This window comes from Pleurodeles waltl, chromosome 6 (genome assembly GCF_031143425.1).
Source record: "Pleurodeles waltl isolate 20211129_DDA chromosome 6, aPleWal1.hap1.20221129, whole genome shotgun sequence".
NCBI lineage: Eukaryota > Metazoa > Chordata > Amphibia > Caudata > Salamandridae > Pleurodeles > Pleurodeles waltl.
In genome coordinates this window covers 202,632,357-202,657,856 of record NC_090445.1, presented here as the reverse complement: position 1 = coordinate 202,657,856, position 25,500 = coordinate 202,632,357, and the positions used below count along the sequence as shown (strand labels likewise).

The 25,500-nt window shown below is 43.2% G+C and overlaps 1 protein-coding gene across 1 annotated transcript in view; it reads right to left on the bottom strand.

Annotated features, from left to right (window-relative positions):
- Window positions 1–25,500, bottom strand: part of ITGA3 (integrin subunit alpha 3) — a 243,795-nt gene that overhangs the window by 43,576 nt on the left and 174,719 nt on the right. The window contains exons 14-16 of the mRNA XM_069237816.1: window positions 16,146–16,243; window positions 14,621–14,783; window positions 13,800–13,868 (exon numbers count right to left, since the gene is read on the bottom strand). Coding sequence (XP_069093917.1) covers window positions 13,800–13,868; window positions 14,621–14,783; window positions 16,146–16,243 — 330 coding nt within the window. The remainder of the gene's footprint in view (window positions 1–13,799; window positions 13,869–14,620; window positions 14,784–16,145; window positions 16,244–25,500) is intronic.

Here is a 25,500-nt window from a genome sequence, read left to right as displayed (position 1 = left end):
GGGGATGGTTATCCCAATGAGTTTAAGCAAACGTAATCCATACTCCTCCGGGAGAAAAACTGTTAGAGGTCCTCCTTGAGGCATGAGAGGGGCATTTTGCTGAAATCGATGTGACATTGTATTGTCTGCCTTATGCCTACCACCGGGGGCAGTCCAATGGATTCATCCTCCTATAGGCCGCTTAGATGCTTAACACTGATGTTAAAATTCAATGCAAGATTCTGGCCACTAAATTGCGCGGGGGAATATGTGGTTTGGTCCATGAGAATCAGTGCAGTTTTATTCCAGCACAAAGCCCAAATTTTAATTTGTGATGTTTGACGCATGCCCTACATGAGACAATGTGAATGGCACAGGAGATGGCACTAGTATCGTTGGACCTGGAGAAGACCGTCGATATGATTGAGTGGAGATATCTGAAGGCCGTCCTACGGGAGATGGGGTTTAGACCCAATTTCTGTGCTTGGGTACGATTACTCAACACTGAGCCCTTCGTCTATGAGTGGGTGGTGAGTTGTCTGAGTCCTGGGTAGAGGGTAGGGGGACCAGGCAGGGGTGCCCTCTCTCGCTGCTCCTTTTTGCCCTAGCAACAAAGCCCTTGGCTCTGTTGCTCCGTAGGGAGATGGATAATTGGGGAATTCAGGTGGGTGACTCCATCCATGTGATCTTGCTGTATGCTGATGACACATTGGTATATCTCAGGTCGCCGGGTGAGTCAGTTCCCGTATTATTACAACTATTGTCGGAATTTGGGAATGTTTCCGGCCTAAGGGTAAATGCACATAAATTACTTCTATTTCTACTAGGAGCTCATCATGGTTGGGCTGCTGGTGGTGGGCCTCCTTTTGGGAGCTGGAGGGCTTTCGATATTTAGGCATCTGGGTCACCCATACTGAAGTGGCTCATAGGCATCTTAATGTGGAGAGGGTGGTGTCCAGTCTGGAAAGCGCTGTTGTGTTTTGGAATAAGTTGCCACTGTCCGTAATGAGTAGGGATGCAGTTGCCAAGATGGTGTTCCTTCCACGCCGCCTCTCTCTGGTTCAGAATTCATTGTTTCTGCTGACTCCTCAGCTGTTTGCTCGTCTGGACAGTTTGTTGAGCTCCCTGATCTGGGCCGGGCATTGTAGTAGGGTGGCTCTGTCTTCACTCCAGCAGGACCTGGAGGATGTGGGGTTGGCTATCCCGTATATTAAGTTGTAATATTATGCAGCACATCTCCAACATGCTGCGAAGTGGTTAGTTGAAACGGATACATGGGAGAAGTGCCTCTTTGGTGGGATACTTGGTGCTGATACACTAGCCAGGCTCCTGATGAAGGGTTCTCGTTCAGGTCTGCCGGTCCCGTATTTGGTCTGTGTTACTGCAACAGTAAGGAAACTGGTGGTCGGGAGGGTACACTGCTGAGCTCCGTCCGATAGGGAAGTGAAATTGTGGGACTTAGTCCCGTTCCCAGCAACTGAGGATTGCATGTCTATGGAGCAATGGAGAGTAGGGGACTGCACCATAGCTTGGGACTTGTACCCTAGGGAGCTCTTCCTCTCATTCCAGGAGGCCCAGGTGACATTCCGGTTGGGCCCAGGCCATTTTTTGCATTATGCTAAATTGGAAAGTGTTGTGCTGAACGAATGGTGTGCCTTCCCAGCTGCCCCACAGGCATCTGAGGTATTGGGAGGATTGATTTGCTGAGGAGACGGGAGGCACCTGATTGTATTATTCTATAAGGTGCTTGGGGGTGAGGGACATGGCTAAGAAACCCTATGCAGCACATCGAGCCTGTGAGTGGGAATTGGAGGATCGAATAGCAGACACTGACTGGGCTAAGGCATTAGCACTGGTATGTATTGTCTCATGTAATAATAGATTCAAACTCTTACACTTTAACTTTGAGCACTGTGCCTATGTGACGCCACGCAATTTCAATAGGGTAGATCACGCAAGGGGGGGCTGGGTGCAGACACTGCAGTGAGGAAGATGCCTCCTTCCTCCAACTGGCATGGACGACTGAGGGGGTGCAGCAGTTTTGGAGGGCGGTGGTCCCCAGAATTGTGGAGGCTAATGGACAGGAGATTGCCTGGACTCCGCTGGCCTGTCTATTGGGAGTGGTGACTAAGCCCAGAGGGTGGAAGATTCCACACAAACCTGCACAGATGGCCCTCGTGCTGGCTAAACTTAGGGTGGCCATAGCATGAAGAAGTTCCAGAAGGCCTTTGGTTGATCACTGGCTTCAGGATCTTCTGGAGTGGGGAGTGGCAGAGGAACACTCGCTTGGCTTGTACAGATGACAGGGCAGTGGCAGATTTTATGGCGTGGGGACAGCTGCTGGAGTGATTTAATGATGACGATGATACCTCGGAATCTGAAACCAAAACTGATGTGGAGGACTGCCCTGTGTGACCATCATGTATACAAGGGATAATGAGACAACCAGCGGTGTTCATCTCGGAATTCTTGTACACTGATTGAGTAACTAGACTTGGTTTATTTACTATGTTAACACACGACGTGGTATATGTTGCCAATACTGACACGTGTTATGTTTCACACCTATAACTGCTTAGGCCATTTCTCCACAGGAGGAACTGTATGACTGTAGCATTACAGTGCGAGAGTTACAAGATCAGTTTGAATTGCATGAAAAACCAATAAAATAAGTAGTTAAGAGTCTGAAGATTACCTATTAACCCATGCTTCTCCAGCAACCAGCTCACAAGCTACTTGTAGCTCTCCAGCTACTTGGAAGTAGCTCTATTGTGTAAGGCAAATCCTACTAAAATCGATTTTGTTTTGAGTTAATGTATGTATCCCAAAATTGAAAAGAGTGTATTTGAGATCAAAAAGTATGTACTTTCAGAACTCAAAAGCAGATGCTTCAAGAAAAATGCATTTCCAAAATACATTTAAAGACGATATTTGAGTGGAAAATCATGAAATATTACTAACATTAACTTGTGTACCTGCTGTCAGGTATTACCTGTGTAGACGCTTTCCAAATTGAAAAGGCCTTTTTACATTACTGTTGGCTACCCTGCCTGATGCAATCTGGTGATCACTGCTGCCAGTCTTGCCTGGAGTGATCGGTGATGTAATCTTATCTGGAATGGTCCCTATCAGAACCCTGTACTAAACTCACTGCGGTACAAGCTGACCATTCAAATACAGATCCTCATCTGTCGCAGGGAGTCACACTTGCTATTTCTAGAACACTCTGTCACCGCCCAGCGTGCACTAGACCTAGTCAGCAACATGAACAAGGGACAATAAGTAGTTTCGTGCAGAACAAGGTCTCATGGAAAGGAATGGACTGTTTCATATATTTAGTCACATTTTCAGGAACAAAGTGGAAGAAATATTTTTAAAAAACTGAGGATCGACCATTAAAATCCGCTCTGGAGAAATCTATAAGACATACTTTATACATGGCATAACATCTGATGATTATGAAAAAATGTAATTTTTTTTGTATAGTGCTCACGTTACATCTACCAATAGAACTTCTACAGTACCAGGGCGGTGAGGGGGTCAAAGAGCAAGCCGTAGAAGGGAACTCTGATATTTCTCAGCAGCTGAATAAAACTAAATACTATCTTTTTGAACGAGACCAGTGATTGGAATAACACTGTGATGCCATAACCTATGTCCTGCTAAACATTTTGTTTCAGAACCTATCCATTTCTCTGACTAGATGGGAACTGGCAGCAGCTGCCTATTTCTTCTGGATGACCTCAATCCTAAATAATTAGGCACCATCACTTTGAGAAAATTAGCACAGGCCAACAGCCTTCTATCAGGTCTCGCCAATTGTCTCACAGGAGCACATTAACATCTTTACACTCATCTGCTCAGATTAAATTTTCTGAAATTTGGACATAACTTTCCCCAGTGTCAAAATTCAGTCTCAGGTTACAAAAATAAAAGCACCCATGAACCTACAGACTTCGATATCACAGAAAAAGATGCGTGTGTAAAATAGAGGATGGATTTTTAAATATATGTACATATTGTATGAAAATAGGTAAAGTGGTGAAAACGAAATATGTGAACTAAATAAAAAGCTTTAATTAAACCTTAGAAGGAAATGGTGTCTATAACGATTTTTTCGAAACTTATTATTATTATTTTTTTAATGTAAAATGGTCTCTCCACCTAAATGTTTGTATGTAGTCCAAATTACTGCTTACTTCTTCCATAAGTTCCGAGAGGAGATTAGGATATTTTTATGGGCTCATAAAATACCAAGGGCAGCATTTAAGAAATGTGTACTACCCTGGTACGATGAGCTTTATCCATTGCTGATATTCAATTAAACAGTAATTTGTCATCTTGGGAAAGTTTCTAAAATGAAGAAAGCCAGCCTGGTGGAAACAGGCTGGTGAATCTTCATTTTGGAAAAAAGTTAAAAAGATTAAATACTTTTCCCAAGAAAATGTGTTTGCCAAAAAAGTAAATATAGGGAATGAAGGAGGAAGGAAGGATGGAGACAGGGGGTAAGGAGTGTGTTAAAGGAAAAAAGGGAGTACAACCAAAAAGAGATGTAAGAGATTTTTTTATTTTTTATTTATTTTTTATCAAAAGTACAACTTGAGTGTTTTTTGTTTGTTTTAAAAAGAGGCCATACAGCAGGAGGCGCAGTAGAGTTTTGTAGAATAAAAAATGAAGGGATAAAGCAAGCGGGGAAGTAAGGGGTTTGTAAAGTTTGTAAAAAAAAAAGTTAATGAGGGGTTTGTCAAAAATACAAGAATGCAGCGGGTGGGAGAGTAGGGTTAAATTGAACAAACGAACAACACAAGAAACACTACTCTGGAAAAGGAAAGGAGTGAAACAAGTCAATAACCTCAAAGGTTTCATGGTCTGGGACAGAATAGGGATTTACAGTGCAGGGACGTGTAGGACATCGATCATCTGAAAAACAAGGAATCTGAATTACAAAACCTACAATTGTGATATGCGCTGTCCTGCCATGAGAGGTGTCTGACTGTAACCCGCTAGAAGTTAAAATAAAAATGAATCCTACTGAAGGTTGAAGGAAAATGTTACTCTTTAAACATCTGTTCATTGCATGAAGTGTTGTTGATTCACATGCTGTGTATACTTCCTTCATCTAGTGTTGGGCTCTGCCATGCACAACTTGATTTTCTTCAGAATAAGTCTTTCAGATTCACTAGGTTCAGTAACTCCACCTATTCTTGGTATTGCACATGGGTATCTGCTCCATTGTTAGATTGTTTTTCCCACATATAGGGTGAGACTGAAGATGGAGTATAGAGAATATAATAAAGATGACCATGCAAATGAAATGAGAAAGGAATGACAGGAAATAGTAGATTCTATCTCACCCTTAGGTGACAAAGGTCGAGGATGGGTACATGTGAATCTACAGCACTGCATGTCAGGAACAGATGATTACAGGGTAAGTACAATTTTCCATTTATGACATGTAGTTGTGGATACACATGACATGCTGTGCATTGACTGTAAAGCAGCCCTCCTAAAAGCAGTGGCTAAACCAGAGGGTGTTGCAGAAGACTGGAAAAGGGTATGTAGGACAGCCTCGCCAGGATGTTCACACAGTAATGTTTAGTGAATGAGTGTGGGGTAGACCATGTAGCTGCTTTGCAGATGTCAGCTAATGGTATGTTACCCAAAAAAGCCATGAAAGCCTGTTTCTGGGAGTGGAATGAGGTCTAGGAGAAGCAGGAACAGTGTATAACAGGGTTCTATGCATATGACTAACCAACATGCTACGTCTGCTTTTCAAAGAGCTTGTCCCTTGTGAGGCTTGGAATATAACACACAAAATGGTTTTGTTCTATCAATATAGTACATGCATACTCTCTTAACATCAAGAGTATGCAGAGCATGTTCTGCTACAGATTCTGGTTTGGGAAAGAATACTGGCAGTTATACTGTCTGGTTAAGGTGGAAACTGGAATGAACTTTGGATCGGTTCTAAGGACTACCCTATATTGGTGTATTTGGAAAAAGGGCTCTTCTGAAGTAAGATCTTGAATCTCACTGACTATAAGGAATGTCACCTTCCAAAACAGGAATTGAAGTGGGCAAGAGTGAAAGGGCTCAAAGGGAGGGCCCATGAGCCTAGTGAGGACATTGTTTAAGTTCCAAACTAGAACCAGGGGTGTTCTGGGTGTAATAACGCTTTTAAGGTCTTCCGTGCAGCTTTAATAACCAGTATCCTGAATAATGAAAACTGTTCTCTGTTCTGTAGCTAGGCAGCTATGGCAGCCAAATGTAACCTGACTGAGGGATAGACTAGACCTGACTTTTTTAAGTGTAACAGGTAACGGATAATGTCCTGTACCTGTGCTGTGAGGAGATTAATGTGTTTTGGGAGGCAGTAGCGTACAAAAGGTTTCCATTTGGCTGCATAACAGACCCTGGTAGGTGGTCTGCATGCCTCTTTGAGAACGGTCATATATGCTTCTGGTAGGTTAAGGTAATTAAATTCTAAGACTTCAGGTGCCAGATCACAAGGTTAAGTTCCTGAGGGTTGGGATGTCTGAGAGTGCGTTAGTTCTGTGTGAGAAGGTCCAGCCTGTTAGGAAGCTTCTCCTAAGGGACTATAGAGAGAGTTCTAGTAGTGTGGAGAACCACAATTGGCATTCCTATGTTAGAGCTACCAGATCGAGCGTGGAAAAGCGTAAGCATATAGCCTGGGCCAAATGATCCATAGCACACTGCCCAGACTGTGGGTGTGGTAGACTGGCGGTGAAGCTTGGGCATTTTGCATTTTTGGTGGTGGCACACAGATCTATTTGTGGGAACCCCCAATGGTGAAAGTACATGTGTGGTATTGGGGTGGAGTTCCCACTCTTGGATTTGTTGATGCGTCCTGCTGATATGATATGCTAGATCGTTGTCCACTCCAGGAATGTGCTGTATGAATAGATGGACTCTGTAAAGAGTTGCCCACTTCCGGATGCTATGGACTAGTCTGGCAATCTGTGGTGAATGTGACCCCCCCTTGTTTCTGTAGATAAAACATGGCAGTGGTGTTGTCCATGCATATAAGGGCTGTTTTGTTTTAAATAACATTGTGGAAAGCCCAGAGAGCAGGCCGGATAGCTAGGAGCTCCAGGTGATTGATATGAAGCACTTGCTGTGTATGAGTCCATTGCCCCAGAACAGTGAGATGACTAAAGTGTGCTCTCCAACCCATAAGGGATGCGTTTGCAGTGATGGTCTCTTACAGAACTGGGTCCAGGAAGGGCCACCCCTAAAATAACTCATTTGTGTTCCACCACTGCAGAGAGTGATGAATGCAGCTCCCACCACCACTAGATCGTGTAGATGACCCTCTGTCTGAGACCACTGTGCTGCTAGACACTTTTGTAACCGACACATGTAAGGCCTGGCATAAGGAATGTTTCTATGCAAGATGCTATCATCCCTAAGAGACCCATTCCATTTCTGACTGTTACCTGCTAATTTGGCAGAATAAAAGACGGCATGATTTGGAAGGCTTCAACTTTGGTTAGACTTGGGTAAGCTTTTCCAATGCAGTCATCTAAGACAGCCCCAAGAAAAGGTGCTAGCTGTAGAGGCTGAGGATGGGACTTGGTTGAATTGAAACCCAGATGGTGCAAAATGTTTGCTGTGGTCTGGGTGTCAGTGGGAGAGTGTTGCTGGATGCTGCTCTTGATCAGCCAATTGTCTAAGTAAGGGCCACGTAGATGCCTCTCCTTCTGAGGTGAGGGGCCACCACAGCTAGGCATTTGGTGAAGACTCCTGGTGCAGTGGGAACACCGAAGGGAAGCCTTTTGAATTGATAATGTTGTTCACTTACCACACACCTGGGGGTATTTCCAGCTGGGTGGATTGGTATGTGGAATTAGGCGTCCTTCAGATCCAGAGCTATAATGAAGTCGCCTTTCTACAAAACTGGTGTCACGTCCTGTAGAGTCACTGGGCCTGATTCACAAAGGTAAACTTAGACGTTTGATCTAAACTTATTCCAAATGTCTAAGTTTACAACTTTGGGAATTTACAAAGGGCATTTATGAGTAGTACCTGTAGGTACACACTGGGGGAATCTCCGCTCAAGTGCAGAACTAAAGATACTTCTGTTAAATACCCTTTGTGAATTCCCAAAGGCGTAAACTTAGACATTTGGTCTAAACCAAACGTCTAAGTTTACCTTTGTGAATCGGGCCCACCTTGTGGTAAGTACTCTGACAGAATGTATTTGTTGATGGTTCTGAGATAGAGGATAGGCTTGAGAAAGCCGTCTTTCTTTGGTATAAGAAAATACAGTGAGTATACTCCCTTTCCGCAGAGCGAATACGGAGCAGGTTCTATGTCCCCTTTGTTCAGGAGGGCTTGCACCTCTTTGTGAAGGAGGTGCAGGTGTTCTGATAATCTGTGTCGGCAAGGAGGAATGTTTGATGGTGTTTGTATGAGCACCAGACAATACCCCTCATGTATGATGTCTAGAATCAAATGGTCTGATGTTATTTCTGATTAACGGGTTAAAAACCCTTGTAATCTTCCCCCAACAGGTGTCTTGTGATCGGGGGCAGACAAAAGGCATCACTGTTCTAAGGGAGTAGGTCCTTTTGAGCTGCACTTCTACCTCTAATCTTATTATTGGTGCCCTGGTATCCACCCCTGTAGTAACCATGTGAGGAGGATTGGTGTTGTGGCCTGGTAAATGTGGTAAAGGATTCTGGAGTAGGTGTTTTGGATGCCCCACAAAATGGTGAGTGTCGAAAGAAGCCTCGCATGGGAGTTGTTTAGAAGGCAACCATTGCTTTTGCTTTCTGTGTTCTTTATTTTTTCAAACATCTCATCTATGTGTGGACCAATGAGATGGTGACCATCAAAAGGCACATTTAGCAGGTGCTGTTGCACTTCAGGTTAAAACCCAGAAACTCTCAACCAGGCATGGCATCTTAACAGAATACTGAAATTAATGCTGCATACAACTGTACCTACAGCATTCTAAAGCACATCTAACATTTGTATTTGAAATAATCATTCCCTCTGGCACTAATTACTGACATTTTTTGTGGTATCACTATGGGAGATATTCTAACCAACTCTGCCATTTGGTCCCAGTGAGCGCAGTTATGTCAGGATAATAAGCCGATCGAGTTGGCTATCCTCCAATAAGTAGCAGATTGTGCTGCCACTCTTTTCCCCCAGTATCAGTTGTCTTACTGTCACGATCAGAGGGGTGGGTAGATCACCAGTGCTGTGAGTGTTGGCATGCTTTCTGGCAGTATGTACCACAAGAGAGTCAGGGGGTACTTGGCCATTAACATAATCAGGATCACTAGGGGAGTTTTATATTTTGTTTTTATCTACCATGGCGCAATAATTCTGGACTTGACTGATGTCAGTAGTTGGTTTAAGGACCCCTTTTAGCATGGGGAGATACTGAAGGGTGTGTCGTGTAGAGGAGAGAGTTTCTACCAGCAAATTATCTTCTTCTTGATGTACATGGAGCTCAATATTAAGAAAAGTAGCAGCCCTCTGCAATACCTCATGATATCTAGTAACATCATCTAGTTGGGAAGGTTTGGCAGGATTCGCACCTGGGTCTGTGTCTGCTGGGGGTTCTATATCATCATCATCCCAAGGGTCTAAATCTTGCAGATCATGAATTGGGTCATAAGTGAGTGTAGGACTATCCCCACCCCCTGAGTATGAAGAACCCCTAGGTGAGTGATGTGGTGACTCTAAAAGGCAACATAGGAGGTTCAGGAGGAAGAGGAGGAGGAGGCTGAGCAGGGAGTGGAGAAGAGGTAGCCCTGTCACACTTTGTAGGCCTCTTGGAAGGAACAGGCATTGGTGGACTGAACCTCCTCAAAAGTCAACTTCCTCTTATGAGGTATAGAGTCTTTCTGCATCAGTGGATGCTTTGCTTTGATCCTCCCTGTGCCTGGCTGAATATGTATCCTCTTTTGATGATTGTCTAGATGGTTTTGCAGGCATTCTAAAATCTGTGGCACAAAGTCATCCGAAGCTACAGAGGAGGCAGCAGTGAAAGAGGGTCTTAATGGTATGTATGGTCACCCAGTGTAGGACACTGAGGTGGGTTCCAGTGCTGTGTGTTTGGTGTCAAACGCGACTTCAGCTCTGAAGACTTAGGTATAGGTTGTTTCCCCACCAACATTTTCAATTCCACCCCTTTCTGCTTCAAGGGTGGTTGAGCTGCCTTCGGGTCCGGTTCTGAAGCAGCAGACGAGACTCTAGATTTTGATGTGGACTTCGGCGCCAAATGCACTATGGGTGTCAGGTCCGTCTCGGACTGTGGGTGTCGATCATGGCCGGAAGGGAGTGGTGCATCAGACACCTCATATGCACAGAAGCTTGAGGCTGATGCCTGTTGAGGGTAAGTAGGGGAAGCATGAGTACTCAGTGCAACCTGTTGTTGCTAGTGGAGAGACAGAGTTTGTTGGGTCTTGATAGCTGCCTTGGAGTCAACACTTTTCGGTGAGAAGCTTGTTCAATTTCGACACCTGAAGCATCTGATCTTTCTATATCGGACCCTTTAAGCTTTCCAAAGATGTCTGGAGTGTCCTCTACTTTCCTTCTATGTGCCATGGTGACCGATGCATGTCGACGAGCATGTCGGTTCTGAAAAGTCTTTTTACTATGGAAACCAAGACAACCGAACAGGAGTCTTCTTGGTGGTCAGGGGACAGTTCGAGATTGCAGACTTTGTGAAGGTCAGACCTCCGGTACTTGGCGCGGCAAGTCAGGCAGAATCAGAATGGTGTCCTTTCCATCATGAGCTCATTCTCGACCGAAATGTTGGGAGTCGAGAAGTACGTAGTTGACATGGACCTGGAACTAAGCACGACGGTTGTGTACCAGCAATAACAGTATTGTTTCCGTTAGTCAAGCAAGCGGATGATCCGAAGATCCTTCGAAAACACCACATGACGCTGAACCAGAGCTCACGATAATACATCTGAGCCCAACAGATGGGAAAAAACAATGGGGCTGATGCCAATGCGCAGTATGAAGAATAGGTTGAGTCACTGGACTTCGTGACTCGAAAAGACTTCTATCGAAGTTATACAAATCCAAACCCAACACTAGATGGTGGAAGTAGGCACAGCATGTGCCCCTTCAGCTACACATGCCACAAACACCACATTTCCCCTAACACATTGCTCCCAAATTAAAACTGGCCCAGATAGTTGTGTAGCCCATAAATTAGCATCAGAGGTAGACACATGAACAGCAGATGAGATTGCTTGGAGAGACACTAAAATAGTACCTGAACATTGGCAATATTTGCTGCACATAGACTTAGTCAATTCAACTATATGCATAGGATAAACTAACAACTGAAAGACTGTGGAGGATGGCAGGCACCCTGCATGGTGATACAAAGCTACAGGACTTCCTTTGCACATGTTTCGGCTGACATAATAAAGTTGCCAGTGACTGCATGCCCAAAATGAATGCTTTTGGGAATAATAGCAGAGGAAGGGTACTACAGATGAATAAAACATACAAATTTTCTAGGATGCTTAATCGCCAAGAGGGATATAGTTAAATGTTTCCTATCACAAACAAACTGCACATGCAGAGAAAAACTGGCCCCGGAGAATGGGCAGATATGTCGTATTAGAGAAAATAATATATGAAATGAGAAGCTTCCTGAACAAACATGAAAAATATGAGACCTTTGGATTGAATACTTTGGCCTCAATATGTGTAATGTGCTGAAGGCACTGAAAGTTTGCTCAAGTCATGCTGACATACAGCAAAGTAAATTTTTTTTTTTTTTTTTTAAACAAACTGGAAAAGCTAAAGTTGTAATAAAAAAAAATAATGACAAGGACATGCTGACAGTTTCCTCCCAGGGTGTGGTGGTTATTTCTATTTTTGTCTGTTTGTAGCCACAAGGACTAGATTTTCCTGACAGTCCTGAACAGGAGAAAACGTGCCTCAGACCATCTACCCTAAATAGGAAGGATGGTCCGAGATAATTACACCGAGATGATTACACCAATGCCATCAGTGTAAGATTTCCACCAGCAAAGCCAGTGGGGATCTGAAACCAGAAACAAGACAGGCTGCTGGTCTCCAAGTGATACAGGTGGATCATTAGTTTGGTGGACAGGGACCCCATCAAGTTTGTCGTTGAGTTCCCTGAACTCATATTTCTAAACAAAGCCCTTAGTTCTTAAGTTGCAGAGTGCAGTCAATTTTTACTCCTAGGTTTTTAACAACCAGGTCTATGCAGGGACAGGAGTTTGTCTCAGAGGGCCAATAATTTATACAGCACAAGTCTGTGCTTCCAATCACAACTAATGCCTCAACTCGCTGTCCCTTAGCAGGCTTTGACGAAAGTCATTTTCTATGAAAGCTTTGCTCTCTAGTTGAAAGACGAGTTGAATGTCATCAACACCCAGAGAGAGGATGATGGAAGCAAAAGGATCCATGTTTATACTGAAGAGCTAGGATACAATTGCAGAGCCCTACAGGACATTAAAAGTTGGTGAGAAAATCTCAGAAGACAGAGAATAAAGACTCACAGAGAGCATCATACAACAAGGATCTAAACCAGTTAAGCACCAATGCCAGCATTCTGAGTCTTGCTATGAATAGACCTCAATAGCATCAGGTTTTATTTACTGGCCTAATGAAATCATGGCATAAACATAATTGAGGTCACACATTTGTAAGTACTGTTTCATTACTTCCCTACTGATGAATCTCTAACTGGCCATCATTTTGGATGCCGCTGCCCCCATAGATAAGCTGGCTACATGTAGTTTACTGGTTCAGCTGGGCGCAATCGATGATTTTCTTTTAAGAGTGGTAAGGCTAGGACTAAGATTTCCTTGAGAGCAGTAGAAACTCATTCTTGCTCTCGTGAGTCATTAGTAGTCCTACAAAGCAAAACTGTGATAGCGATACTTAATTTATTTTTCCCATCTTGCTTCTTTACTCCTTTCTAGCCTTCCTTCTCCCTCACATTCTTTTATACCATCACTTCCTCATTCCATCTTTCTTTCTTTTTCCTTGCTTTCCTCCGCTTGTCCTTTCTTTCAGTCCTTCACTGTCAATTCTGAGCTTCTTGTGGACACCTCGAAGGCAGGAAATAGGGAGGGTTAGATTACTCTACAGGTCTGTGTCAGGGCTTTGTGTGTTACAGGCATGATTAATCACGGTTGATGCACTTTCTACAGCTATCTGCATGCTGTACTGATAGGTCAGAACACACTTACATTCTTTTGAGGTTGAAAAATGTCCAGGACTACTGATGCTACTCACTGCATTCAGCATATTCAACTGGCGATATGTGCTACACTTATTCTGATGATGTAAGCCATCAGTTGTTGAAACATGTTCTGAAATAAGCTCTTTGATGCAGATTTAATGTGATGTGTTCCTAAAGGAAATCATCAATTTCAGGTTAATGATGACAGTGGCTTCTTGACAGCAGACGTGCCCACTGGAAGAGACAAAAACTATTCTTGGATTGCATAGGAATTGGAGAGAAGGCAGTCAGTATGGACTACAGGGTGAAGAATCAGTAGCAATAGCACAGAGGTTTCTATGGCAAGCTCCATATCGCTCCACTTATGCAAGGTATGTCATGTACTTCATACCTTCTTCAGACCTAAAGTGGAGCATGGCCAGTGTGCAGTACGGAGATGAGAAAGCAGTACCAATAGCCTTTATGTTTTGCCCACAGAGTAACAAACTAAGATTGTGGCAACACCAGTTGTAAACATAACAGTTGCTGTAGAAGAATCCCACTTTTCTACACTCACATTCGTGGGGGGCTTTAGAAAAGTATATAAAATAAATCTCACCTTCTGGTTCCTCTTGAAAGGATTTCCAAGTTCACATAAAACTGTCCCATTAAAGGTGCATGAGAGACTCTGTAAGGAGACAGTTCACGAAACAGCTTAATATATGACATCTTGCACCCATATCCCAATTTATACAACACATATTTATTGCTGTGTAACAAACCTAGCCAAATGTATTTTTTCCCTTTTGGGACACTGGGGCCATCATCCAGGTATGATGCAGCCTCTCAGATTTCCCTCTCAAGGCTTCCAGTCAGCAAAGGGAACAATCACTGTCCCCTTGCTATCAGATCCACAGACTAACATTGTAACCATTCAGTTTTAGCCAATAAGTCAGTTTCATCTACTGCTCCAAGTGATAACACGTCAACCAAATCCTGGATGTGCTTGATAAACAGGCAATAGAGAGATGGCAGCAGCCGAACGAAGAAGACAGAAAGCAATTTAACAGTCAACTAGCAAAAGCAATGCATGAGACATGAAGATGAAAAAGAATGAGGCAGAAAGAGAAAAAAAATTAAACATTCAGAAATATCAAGTTAGGGAGGAAAAGAATAAGGAAAATAAAAGAACTGCTAGGAAGAGGGAGGAAGAATGGAGGGACTTATGAAGGCAGCACGTACAATTGCATTTCTGTATCAGATATATATTTTAGAGGTGTTTTAACATGCAGTGAGGAACAGTAAACAGTTATAACTGCTGCTTCAGGATGCTGACCGGCCAGTCTTGATTGGTCACTTTGTCACATGAGGTCAGTGATGTGACTTTAGGTCCTATCAGAGGATCAGTGTTAAAGAGAGTAGAATATTATTCGTCCTTACCGGTCGGACAGAAGAGAAGAGCAGGATGGGAGGGATGGTGATATTTAAGTTCGCCTCATGTGCGTCCTCGCCATTGGTAGCTGTGGTTGGAATGTTGGTGATCGTGACACTCAGTTGGAGCTTTTTTTCAGGGCTGTACTCCAGGACCTGTACACCATTCTCCCTGCGGGGAGACACAACATGTTTACAAGCCTGTATTATTTACCCTTCCAGATGTACTCAGTGTGGTACAAAGAGAAACCAGCTGACTGTCTGCTCTGGGAGAGGTACCTTGCGACAGCCATGTGCAATTGGATACATGCAAAAGCACAAGACCGATGCCTAGATATTGGTCAGAGCATGCAGACTACAACTGATTTGTATGGTCTTGTGTTGTATTTTATTGGTATTTATATAGCACTTTCCATATCCCCTGCTAGGCATAAGGCTCCCATTTCAACAGCATAAGGCAAATTCAGGTGTTGCACTAACACCTGCATGATAGTCACCCTGTAAGAGGCACACATGTGAACCACAAACACACACATTGCTCTGTAAAACGTATAAACGGGTTTCAGTGACACCTACATACTGCTATTTGAGAATTGCATATACGACTTTTACACTGAGCCATCGACATACCAGTGGCAGCCGCTGCATTACTCAAGGGGAAGGATGGGGGGGGGGGAGGCAGTGGACGGAGAAGAGGTGAAAAAAATAAGCAAAATTAAAAACGCACTTACCTTGCCTCCGTTACTGCCGCCTCGCTCGTCGCTTCTCTTGTGGTGTCCCAGCATTCACTGCTCGGACCCCACAGCACAGGCGCCCCAGCAATCTTGGTGCTGTTTTCATGCTAAACTTAGTATGCAAGCAGCACCAGGATTGGTCTGAGCGTCTCAGACTGCCGCTCAGACACAGCCCTAGGGTTGGTGCAGTTTCTCTAGCCTGGCTGTTAAACACAGCTGGGCTGGGCAAACCTAAGTGCACTTAGGTGCACTCTCTCCTCCTCCCCCTCCCACCTCCCGTGGCCTCGCCCCGTCCCCCCCTGCGTGTTTCATGTAAGACAGGGGTACCAGTATATTGGCAACACTGTTCGAGGCAGGAGTTAATTGACAATAACCTGTTACTCATTGTGTTTGACACACAGATTTCACTGACATCTAAGCACTGGTGACACTTAAGGAATCATATATCTGAAACACGGTGTAAAACAGGGGTGCCAGCATATTTGTTACACTGCTGGAGGCATACATAGTTACTTAGTGACACATCATAAACCTGTGAAAACCTCAAGCACACAGAGGTCTGTGCTCCTCCCGGACACTCACATCAGACCCTATGACTCATTACAGTGGAAGTGGCTTATCAGTAGGGTGGTCAGGTGATCATGGGCAAGGTGTTTACATTTAAAAGAACTAAAAGGCAAGCCCTTACAAACTTCATCTTTTCTGTGGAACTCAACATACAAAAACTTAGTGATGGCAGAAAGCAGGAACAAGACTTGCTACTTCCCCGTTAATAGAGAGTAGATAGACCAGCCTCTCACCTGGGCAGCGGCTCCATTTGTGAATTCACAAACTGGTAGGACATCTGCAGGTTGCTGTTGCAGGTGTTGTCTGTGCCACACTCCTTCTGGAAGTTAATCTAAAGGCAAATCAACAAAGTTACAAGATGTGCTCCTTGCCCTTTAAACACAAGGGACAGCAAAAATTACAGCAGCAGATGTCCGTAAGATGTGGGGGAGTGGGGGCTGAAGGAGGCGTGGCCCCACTAGAAAATATCTACAGAGAATGAAGGCAGACCTGGAGTAGTGAAGATTTACACTGCTTTAATTTTACTTCAATTTTGAAATTTTCAATTTTGAACATATATTGCAATCTACATAGAGTCTCTGGGTGTATAAGCTTTCAAACAAAGTTGTGAGAGATCCTATAGAATTACATTCTGAGCCATTTCCATTTTTTTCCATTAACATGCCCAGGCCTGGCTGGATCTCTATCTGAATGAAAAAGGAACAGTCTGCGAATGCATATCAAACCCAAGAGGTAGGATGGCAAAGATTAGGAATTGATTTTTTGGGACCTTTCCACATTCTGCCACATAACATGTATTACTTCATTGTCATCATTGAGCATCTGTCAAGATGGGTAGAAGTAGAATCAGTGCATCTCCCGACTACTAAAAGTTTAATCAGTTGTTTGAGAAATATATTTATAAGAGAAGGATTTCTAGAAGAAATCTTAACTGACAATGGTGTGCAATTTGTATCCACTGAAATGCAACAGTTTCTGAATAAGTATGCAATCAAGCACATCAGAACACCTCTATATAATCCACAAAGTAATGGTAAAGTTAAATGATTTAATAAAGTGTTAGTAGGCTGTATTCAAGCAGCACACAGAATTAACTCATATGTAGGTCAGGCAGTCAAGTATTTGGTGTGGTCTTATCGCACCACACCACATGTAGCTACAAGCAAGAGTCCATTTGAACTAATGAGGGAAAGGAAAGCAGCCACTGAGTTTTGTCCATTATGGATGGTAAAATTGTTTCATGAAGGGAGTAACATGGAAGATGTAGAGAAGACAGCTGAAAAAGTTTCTAATGAAACAAGTATTAAAAGGATCAATAATCAGTTCATTACCGAAGTATGCAAACTGAAAGTTGGTGATTGGGTAACTGAATCTGGCTGTGGAAAGAAGACTGGCAATTCCACTGACCAATGGATATGAAATGGTGAAACCACTTTGGGTAGAAATTTTGGATTTGTCCTAAGTACAATTTTGTGTTTGTGAATTTGGAAGAAGGGTTCTTCTAAAGTGAATGCTTGAATTTCACTTACTCTCCTCAAGGGAGTAATTGCTACCAGGAAAGCAAGTTTCCATTAGAGAAATTGAAGAGCACAAAAATGCATGGCTTCAAATGGTGGACCCATAAGCCTTGTGAGTGCAATGTTAAGATTCCAGGCAGGAGCTGGTGGAGCTCTAGGTGGAATAACTTCTTTAAGGCCTTCCACAAAAGCTTTTATGACAGGAATTCTAAACAGAGAGGTATGCTGTCTGTTTTGGAGGTAGGCTGATATTGCTGTTAAATTAATTTTAATAGATGAATATGCAAGATTTGCTTTTTGTAAGTAAACCAAATACCATACAATATCCTGGACCGATGCTTTAAGTGAGTTAATGTTTTGGGGTTGACAGTAATATACAAAATGTTTCCATTTAGCTGCATAGCACTGCCTGGTTGTAGGTTTATGTGCTTCCCTTAGAATGTCTGTACATTCTGACAGAAGCTGTAGATATCCAAACTCTATGGCTTCAGGAGCCAAATCGCCAGGTTGAGCATACTGGGATTGGGGTGCCTGATCTGACCCTTATTTTGAGACAATAGGTCTGGTCTGTTTGGGAGCCTGTGATGTGGTAAAACAGACAAATCCAACAGTATTGTGTACCAGTGTTGACGTGCCCAGGTGGGAGATATGAGTATCATAGTAAGATATGTGTGACAAATCTTGTTGACCAGAAATGGAATTAGTGGGAGAGGGGGAAAGCATAAGCAAATATCCCTTACCAATTGATCAATAGAGCATTGCCCATGGATCGAGGGTGTGGGTACTTGGATGCGAAGTTTGGGCATTTTGCATTTTCAGTTGTTGCGAAAAGGTCTATGTCTGTTATTTCCCACATGTGAAAATACTGTTAAATAACTTGTGGGGGAATCTCCTATTTGTGTTTTTGTTGCTGCGCCCTGCTTAAGAGTTGGCTGTGTATCCCTGGGATATACTATGCTAATGAATGAGATTGTGAATTGCCCACTTCTAAGTTGTCTGTCCTAGAAGGGACAATTGAGATGAATGTGTCCCCCCTATTTCTGCAGGTAATACCTTGTTCTCTGTCCTTATTAACACTGTTTTGTGGGTGATCTGTGGTTTAAATGCTTTGAGTACTAAGAACACTGCCAGCAATTCCAAGTGGTTTATGTGATAAGTCTGCTGGACTGAGTCCCATTCTCTCTGTGTCGTACAATTGTTGATGGGCTCCCCAACCTGTCATTGATGCATCTGTGGTGATTATGGTCTGTGGCATAGGGTCCTGAAATGGCCGCCTTTTTGATAGGTTGGTGTGATTCCACCACTGCAGTAAGTCAGGTGGTCCAACAACACCAGAACGTGAAGTTGACCCTGTGCCTGAGACCATTGTTGTGAAGTACACTGTTGCACATTTTGGGCACTATTGATATGCAGGATGCCATCATTCCCAAGAGTTTCATAATAAGCCTTGCTGTGTAAGTCTGAATATTTTGTAGTTGAGATATGAGAATGTGGAACGCCTGAATTCTTTGTGGGTTTGGTAGGCTAATGCTAACTGACTGTTCATTATTGCTCCCAGATATGGTTGTATTTGCCCTGGCTGAAGGGGAGACTTTTGGTAATTGATTGTAAACTCGAGACTGTGTAGGGTATAGATTGTGTATTGCGTGTGTTGTTGACCGGTTTGAATGGTACTGGCTTTTATGAGCCAGTCATCCAGATAGGGAAAGACATGTATATTCTGCCTTCTGAGGTATGCTGCAACCAATGCTAGGCATTTGATAAATACCCGTGGTGCTGTTGTTACGCCAAAGGGTAGCATTTTGAATTGGTATTGCTAGCCTGCTATCACAAACCTCAAGTATTTGAATATGGAAGTAAACATCTTTTAGATCTAATGCTGTCATGTAGCTTTGTTTTTGTAACAAGGGGATGACTTCCTGTAGAGTGACCATGTGGAAATGCTCTGAGAGAATGTACTGATTGAGAGGTCTGAGATCGAGGACTGGTCTGAGAGTGCCATCCTTTTTTGGTATGAGGAAGTATAGAGCATATACTCCTGTTCCTTGTTGAGTGATAGGTACTACCTCTATTGCACCTTTGAATAGAAGAGATTCTACCTCTTGTTTTAGCAGAACAATGGGTTCCTGAGAAAGCCTGTGTGAGCAAGGGGAAATATTTTGAAGAGTGGAGATGAGTTCTAGGCAATAACCATTGTGGATAATTGACAGTACCCATTGATCTGATGTAATTTTGTGCCATTGACGGTAGAAATGTTGCAGTCTTCCTCCCACAGGAGATGTTTGCTGTGTGGGGATGCAGAGAACGTCACTGCTTTGATGAGGTGGAGGCACCTCTTGTGGCAGTGGATTTGCCCCTATTTCTGAAGTTGTGTCCTCTATAGGATCCTCTGAAAGATCCCCTAGAATAAAACTGTTGTCCCTTTTTTTTGGTGGTACGTAGAGGCCTCTGATGTTTGGGCTTAAAAAAAACCCTCTGAATTGGGGCTTTCAAAACGTACCCTGAAAAGGTGTTGTGTAAAGGGCGCCCATGGCCTTTGCTGTTTCCAAGTCCTTTTTTTAATTTTTCAGTGGTGGTATCCACCTCTCGTCCAAATAGTTGCTGTTTGTTAAACGGCATATTAGGGACCGCTTGCTGTATTTCAGGTTTGAATGCTGAGGACCGCAACAAAGCATGCCTTCGGATCATGACTCTAGTATTTTTTCCCCTAGCTGCGATGTCAGCTGCATCTAGGGCAGATCTAATTTGATTGTTGGCAATAGCTTGTTCTTCTGCCACTACCTGCTGTGCCTTTTTTGGTGTTCCGTAGGGAGATATTGGAGGAACTCCTGCATCTCGTCCCAATGGGCCATGTCATACCTGGCTAAAGGAGACTGGGAGTTGGCGATTCTCCACTGATTTGCCACTCTTTTGCCCGCTGCATCAAATTTGCGGCTTTCCTTATCAGGGGGAGGAGCATCCCCTGTGGGCTGACTATTGCCCTTGTCCTAGCTGCACTGACCACAATAGAATCAGGTGACAATTGTTGTGTTACAAAAATAGGATCTGATGGTTCAGCTTTGTATTTTTGTCTACCCTTGGTGTTAATACCCTAGCTTTTGCTGGTTCTTTAAAAATGTAATCAGCATGTTTTAGTATGACTGGTAGCATTGGCAAACATTGGTACTGTTTCTGTGTAGAGGATAAGGTGTTGAATAGGAAATCACCCTCTTTGGGTTCAGAATGCAGCTTCACATTGTGGAATGTGGCTGCTCTAGCAATCACCTGATTATAGGCTGTGCTGTCGTCAGGTGCAGATGGCCTTGTTGGATATAGATCAGGGTTATTAGATGGAGCAGGGTCTGGATCATACACATCCCATGGGTCTACATTATAAGGATTGTCACCCATATAATCCCCATGTGAAGGGGCAGGAGCTTGCATAGAAAACTGTGTGGGTGAAGGTGTTGGTGGTGGAGTATCAGGTGGTGGAGAAGTAGGAAGGAAAGGAGAATGAGGTGGAGAAGGCTGATGTACCGTCTTTGGCTTATCCATGTGCTTAAATATTTTTTCAGGTGATGCCTAGCTTCCAGACTTTCTTGAAATTACAGTTTCCTCTTGGTTATAGGAGGTGGAGAGGCAATAATTTTCCCTGTAACCTTTTGTATTTGTATTTTCCTCTGTTTATGGTCCATCACTTCCAGAATGGGCCTAATTTCTGTTGACTCCTCTGCAGATGGAACATATTTACTTCCCACAAATGTATACTTCGAAAACTTGGGGACTGACTGCTTTAATCGGGCTGAAGCAGATGGAAGTTTTTTCCACTCCAAAGAGGAGCTTGGATGCTTTGGCTCCGAGGTTGTAGTACGCATTTCGGTTCCAAAGTGGAAGCTTCCACCTTGCGACTCGATCCCGAAGCAGGCATGGCAGTCTGTGCAGTCAAATGCATTTTGGCCTTCTTAGACGCTGAACCTGAGGGCCAGTCGCTGAGAGGTAATTTCTGGGTCCGACCACGGCCGCCAAGCAGTGGTGGACCCAAGTCCATCTGTGCTGACTTTTTTAAATGTTTTTCGTGATGGGAAGGGACTCGCGTAATCATGTACTGCGCTGCAGGAATAAGTTGGCTGTCCCCATCTAAGGCATGGTCAGAATCAGAGTCTGCGATGGGAACTGCAGTCTGTCCCTGTTCCTCACTGAAAACATTGGCATTTGTTCAGTCAACTCAGAATCTTCTTGGAGCGGAAGGATCAGCACGCCCGCAGGTTTCCTCCTTATGATCCGGAGAGAGGTTACACACAGAGTGTTGGTCGGTGTAGGGGAACTTGGCGTGGCACTGAGGGCAGAATCGAAATGGAGTCTGATCCATGAGCCTGTGACGCAGTAGGCCAGAGAAGGGGGTTTAATCGATCCCGAATCAGATTGAGTATAGTTAGGAAAATGCATTCGAGAAACAATACCAACATTTAAAGGAAAGATAGAGAAGTTCAGATAGTACCGAGCTGAAATCTACCGGAGTGACAGGGAACACGTCCAACTCGACAGCGTAAAGTAAACAATCTAACAAAGGACTCGATGCCCATGTGCACTATCTCCGAGAGGAGGAGTCACTCCATCTTGTGACTCGAAAAAGCTTCTTCGAAGAAAAACAACTTGTAACACTCCAAGTCCAAAACTAGATGGCAAACTTATGCAAAGCATTTGTGTATCTGCAGCTACACATGCCATTGAATATATTATATATATATATATATATATATATATATATATATATATATATATATATATATATATATATATATATATATATATATATATGGAAAATGTCACTTACCCAGTGTACATTTGTTCGTGGCATGAGACGCTGCAGATTCACATGCTATGCACATCCCGACATCTAGTGTTGGGCTCGGAGTGTTACAAGTTGTTTTTCTTCGAAGAAGTCTTTTCGAGTCACGAGATCGAGGGACTCCTCCCCTTTCGGCTCCATTGCGCATGGGCGTCGACTCCATCTTAGATTGTTTTCCCCACAGAGGGTGAGGTAGGAGTTGTGTATATAGTAATAGTGCCCATGCAATGGAGTAGGTATGTATGTACATAATGTGACTAAAAGTGATATATTTACAGATTTACAAATGTACAAGTTTGAATTTTTGTCAACTTCGAACGGCTACAGGCTCCCGGGGAGGTGGGAGGGCGCATGTGTGCATAGACTAGTAAGCAGTAATCTCCCCAAAAGCGGTGGCTTAGCCTGTAGGAGTAGAAGTTGTTTGAAATAATGTTCGTAATACAGCCTGTCCAACTGTGGCTTGTTGTGTTGTTAACACATCTACACAGTAATGTTTTGTGAATGTATGAGGCGTAGACCATGTGGCTGCCTTACAGATTTCTGTCATGGGTATATTCCCTAGAAAAGCCATTGTGGCGTCTTTTTTCCTAGTGGAGTGCGCCTTTGGTGTAATCGGTAGATCTCTTTTTGCTTTGATATAGCAGGTCTGAATACATTTCACTATCCATCTGGCAATGCCTTGTTTGGATATTGGATTTCCTGCATGAGGTTTTTGGAAGGCTACAAACAATTGTTTTGTTTTGCGAAACTGTTTTGTTCTATCAATGTAATACATTAGTGCTCTTTTAATGTCTAACGTATGTAAGGCTCTTTCGGCTACTGAGTCTGGTTGTGGAAAAAAGACTGGGAGTTCCACTGTTTGGTTTAGGTGGAATGGTGATATAACTTTTGGTAAGAATTTGGGATTTGTCTGGAGAACTACTTTATGTTTATGTATCTGTATAAATGGTTCTTGTATAGTAAATGCTTGTATTTTACTTACTCTTCCAAGTGATGTGATAGCTATCAGGAACGCTACTTTCCAAGTTAAGTATTGCATCTCACAAGAGTGCATGGGTTCAAATGGTGGTCCATGAGCCGTGTTAACACAATATTGAGATTCCATGAGGGGACTGGTGATGTTCTCGGGGGTATGATTCTTTTTAATCCCTCCATAAATGCTTTGATGACTGGGATTCTAAAAAGTGATGTTGAATGTGTAATCTGCAGATAGGCAGATATTGCTATGAGATGTATTTTAATAGAAGAGATGCTAGTTTAGATTTTTGTAAGTGTAATAAGTAGCTTACAATGTTCTTTGCGGAAGCATGTAGTGGTTTAATTTGATTATTATGGCAGTAATGAACAAATCTTTTTCATTTGTTTGCATAACAATGTCTTGTAGTAGGTTTTCTAGCTTGTTTAATGACCTCCATACATTCTTGTGTAAGGTCTAAATGTCCAAATTCTAAGACTTCTGGAGCCAGATTGCTAGATTGAGCGATGCTGGATTCGGGTATCTGATCTGTTGTTTGTGTTGAGTTAACAGATCTGGTCTGTTTGGTAGTTTGATATGAGGTACAGGTCCAGCAGTGTTGTGTACCACGGTTGGCGAGCCCAAGTTGGTGCTATGAGTATAAGTTTGAGTCTGTTTTGACTCAATTTGTTTACCAGATAAGGAAGGAGTGGGAGAGGGGGAAAAGCGTAAGCAAATATCCCTGACCAACTCATCCATAACGCATTGCCCTTAGACAGAGGGTTTGGATACCTGGACGCAAAGTTTTGGCATTTTGCGTTTTCTTTTGTTGCGAATAGGTCTATTTGTGGTGTTCCCCAGCGTAGAAAGTAAATTTGTAGGACCTGGGGATGAATTTCCCATTCGTGTGTTTGTTGGTGAGCTCGACTGAGATTGTCGGCCAACTGGTTTTGAATACCTGGGATGTATTGTGCTATTAGGCAAATGTGATTGTGAATTGCCCAATGCCACATTTTTTGTGCTAAGAGACACAGTTGTGAGGAGTGTGTCTCTCCCTGTTTGTTGAGGTAATACATTGTCGTCATGTTGTCTGTTTTGACAAGAATGTGTTTGTGGGCTACCAGTGGTTGAAATGCTTTCAATGCTAGAAACACTGCCAACAGTTCCAAATGATTTATATGGAGTTGTTTTTGTTGAATGTTCCATTGTCCCTGTATATTATGTTGGTTGAGGTGTGCTCCCCTCCCCATCATGAAGCATCTGTTGTGATCACCTATTGAGGCACTGGGTCTTGGAATGGCCGCCCTTTGTTTAAATTTATAGGATTCCACCACTGAAGCGAGAGGTGTGTTTGGCGGTCTATCAACACTAGATCTTGGAGTTGACCCTGTGCCTGTGTCCATTGTGTTGCTAGACACTGTTGTAAGGGCCGCATGTGTAGTCTTGCGTTTGGGACGATGGCTATGCATGAAGACATCATGCCTAGAAGTTTCATTACAAACCTCACTTGGTAGTGTTGGTTTGGCTGAATGTTTAATATTGTATTGCAGAACACCTGTACCCTTTGTGGACTTGGAGTGGCAATCGCCTTTTGTGTATTGAGTATTGCTCCCAAGTATTGTTGTATTTGGGATGTTGTAGATGTGATTTTTGGTAATTTATAGAGAACCCTAGTTTGTGTAGAGTTTCTATCATGTATTGTGTGTGTAGAAGACACTGTTGCTGAGTGCTGGTTTTTATTAACCAATCGTCCAAGTAAGGGAATACGTGCATGTGCTGTCTCCTGATGTGAGCGGCTACTACTGCAAGGCATTTTGTGAATACTCTTGGGGCTGTTGTTATCCCGAATGGTAACACCTTGAATTGGTAATGCACGCCTTGGATTACAAACCTTAAGTATTTCCTGTGGGAAGGATGTATGGGTATGTGGAAATATGCATCCTTGAGATCTAATGTTGACATGTAGTCTTGTTTTTTGAGCAAGGGAATCACGTCTTGAAGTGTTACCATGTGAAAGTGATCTGTTTTGATGTAAAGATTCAGTGTTCTGAGGTCTAATATGGGTCTCAGCGTTTTGTCCTTCTTTGGAATTAGGAAATACAGGGAGTAGACACCTGTTCCCTTTTGATGGTTGGGTACTAGTTCTATTGCTTGTTTTTGTAACAATGCTTGGACTTCTAGTTGTAACAGGTCTAAGTGTTGTGTGGACATACTGTGTGCTCTTGGGGGCACATCTGGTGGCAATTGTAGGAATTCTATGCAATAACCATGTTGGATAATGGTTAGGA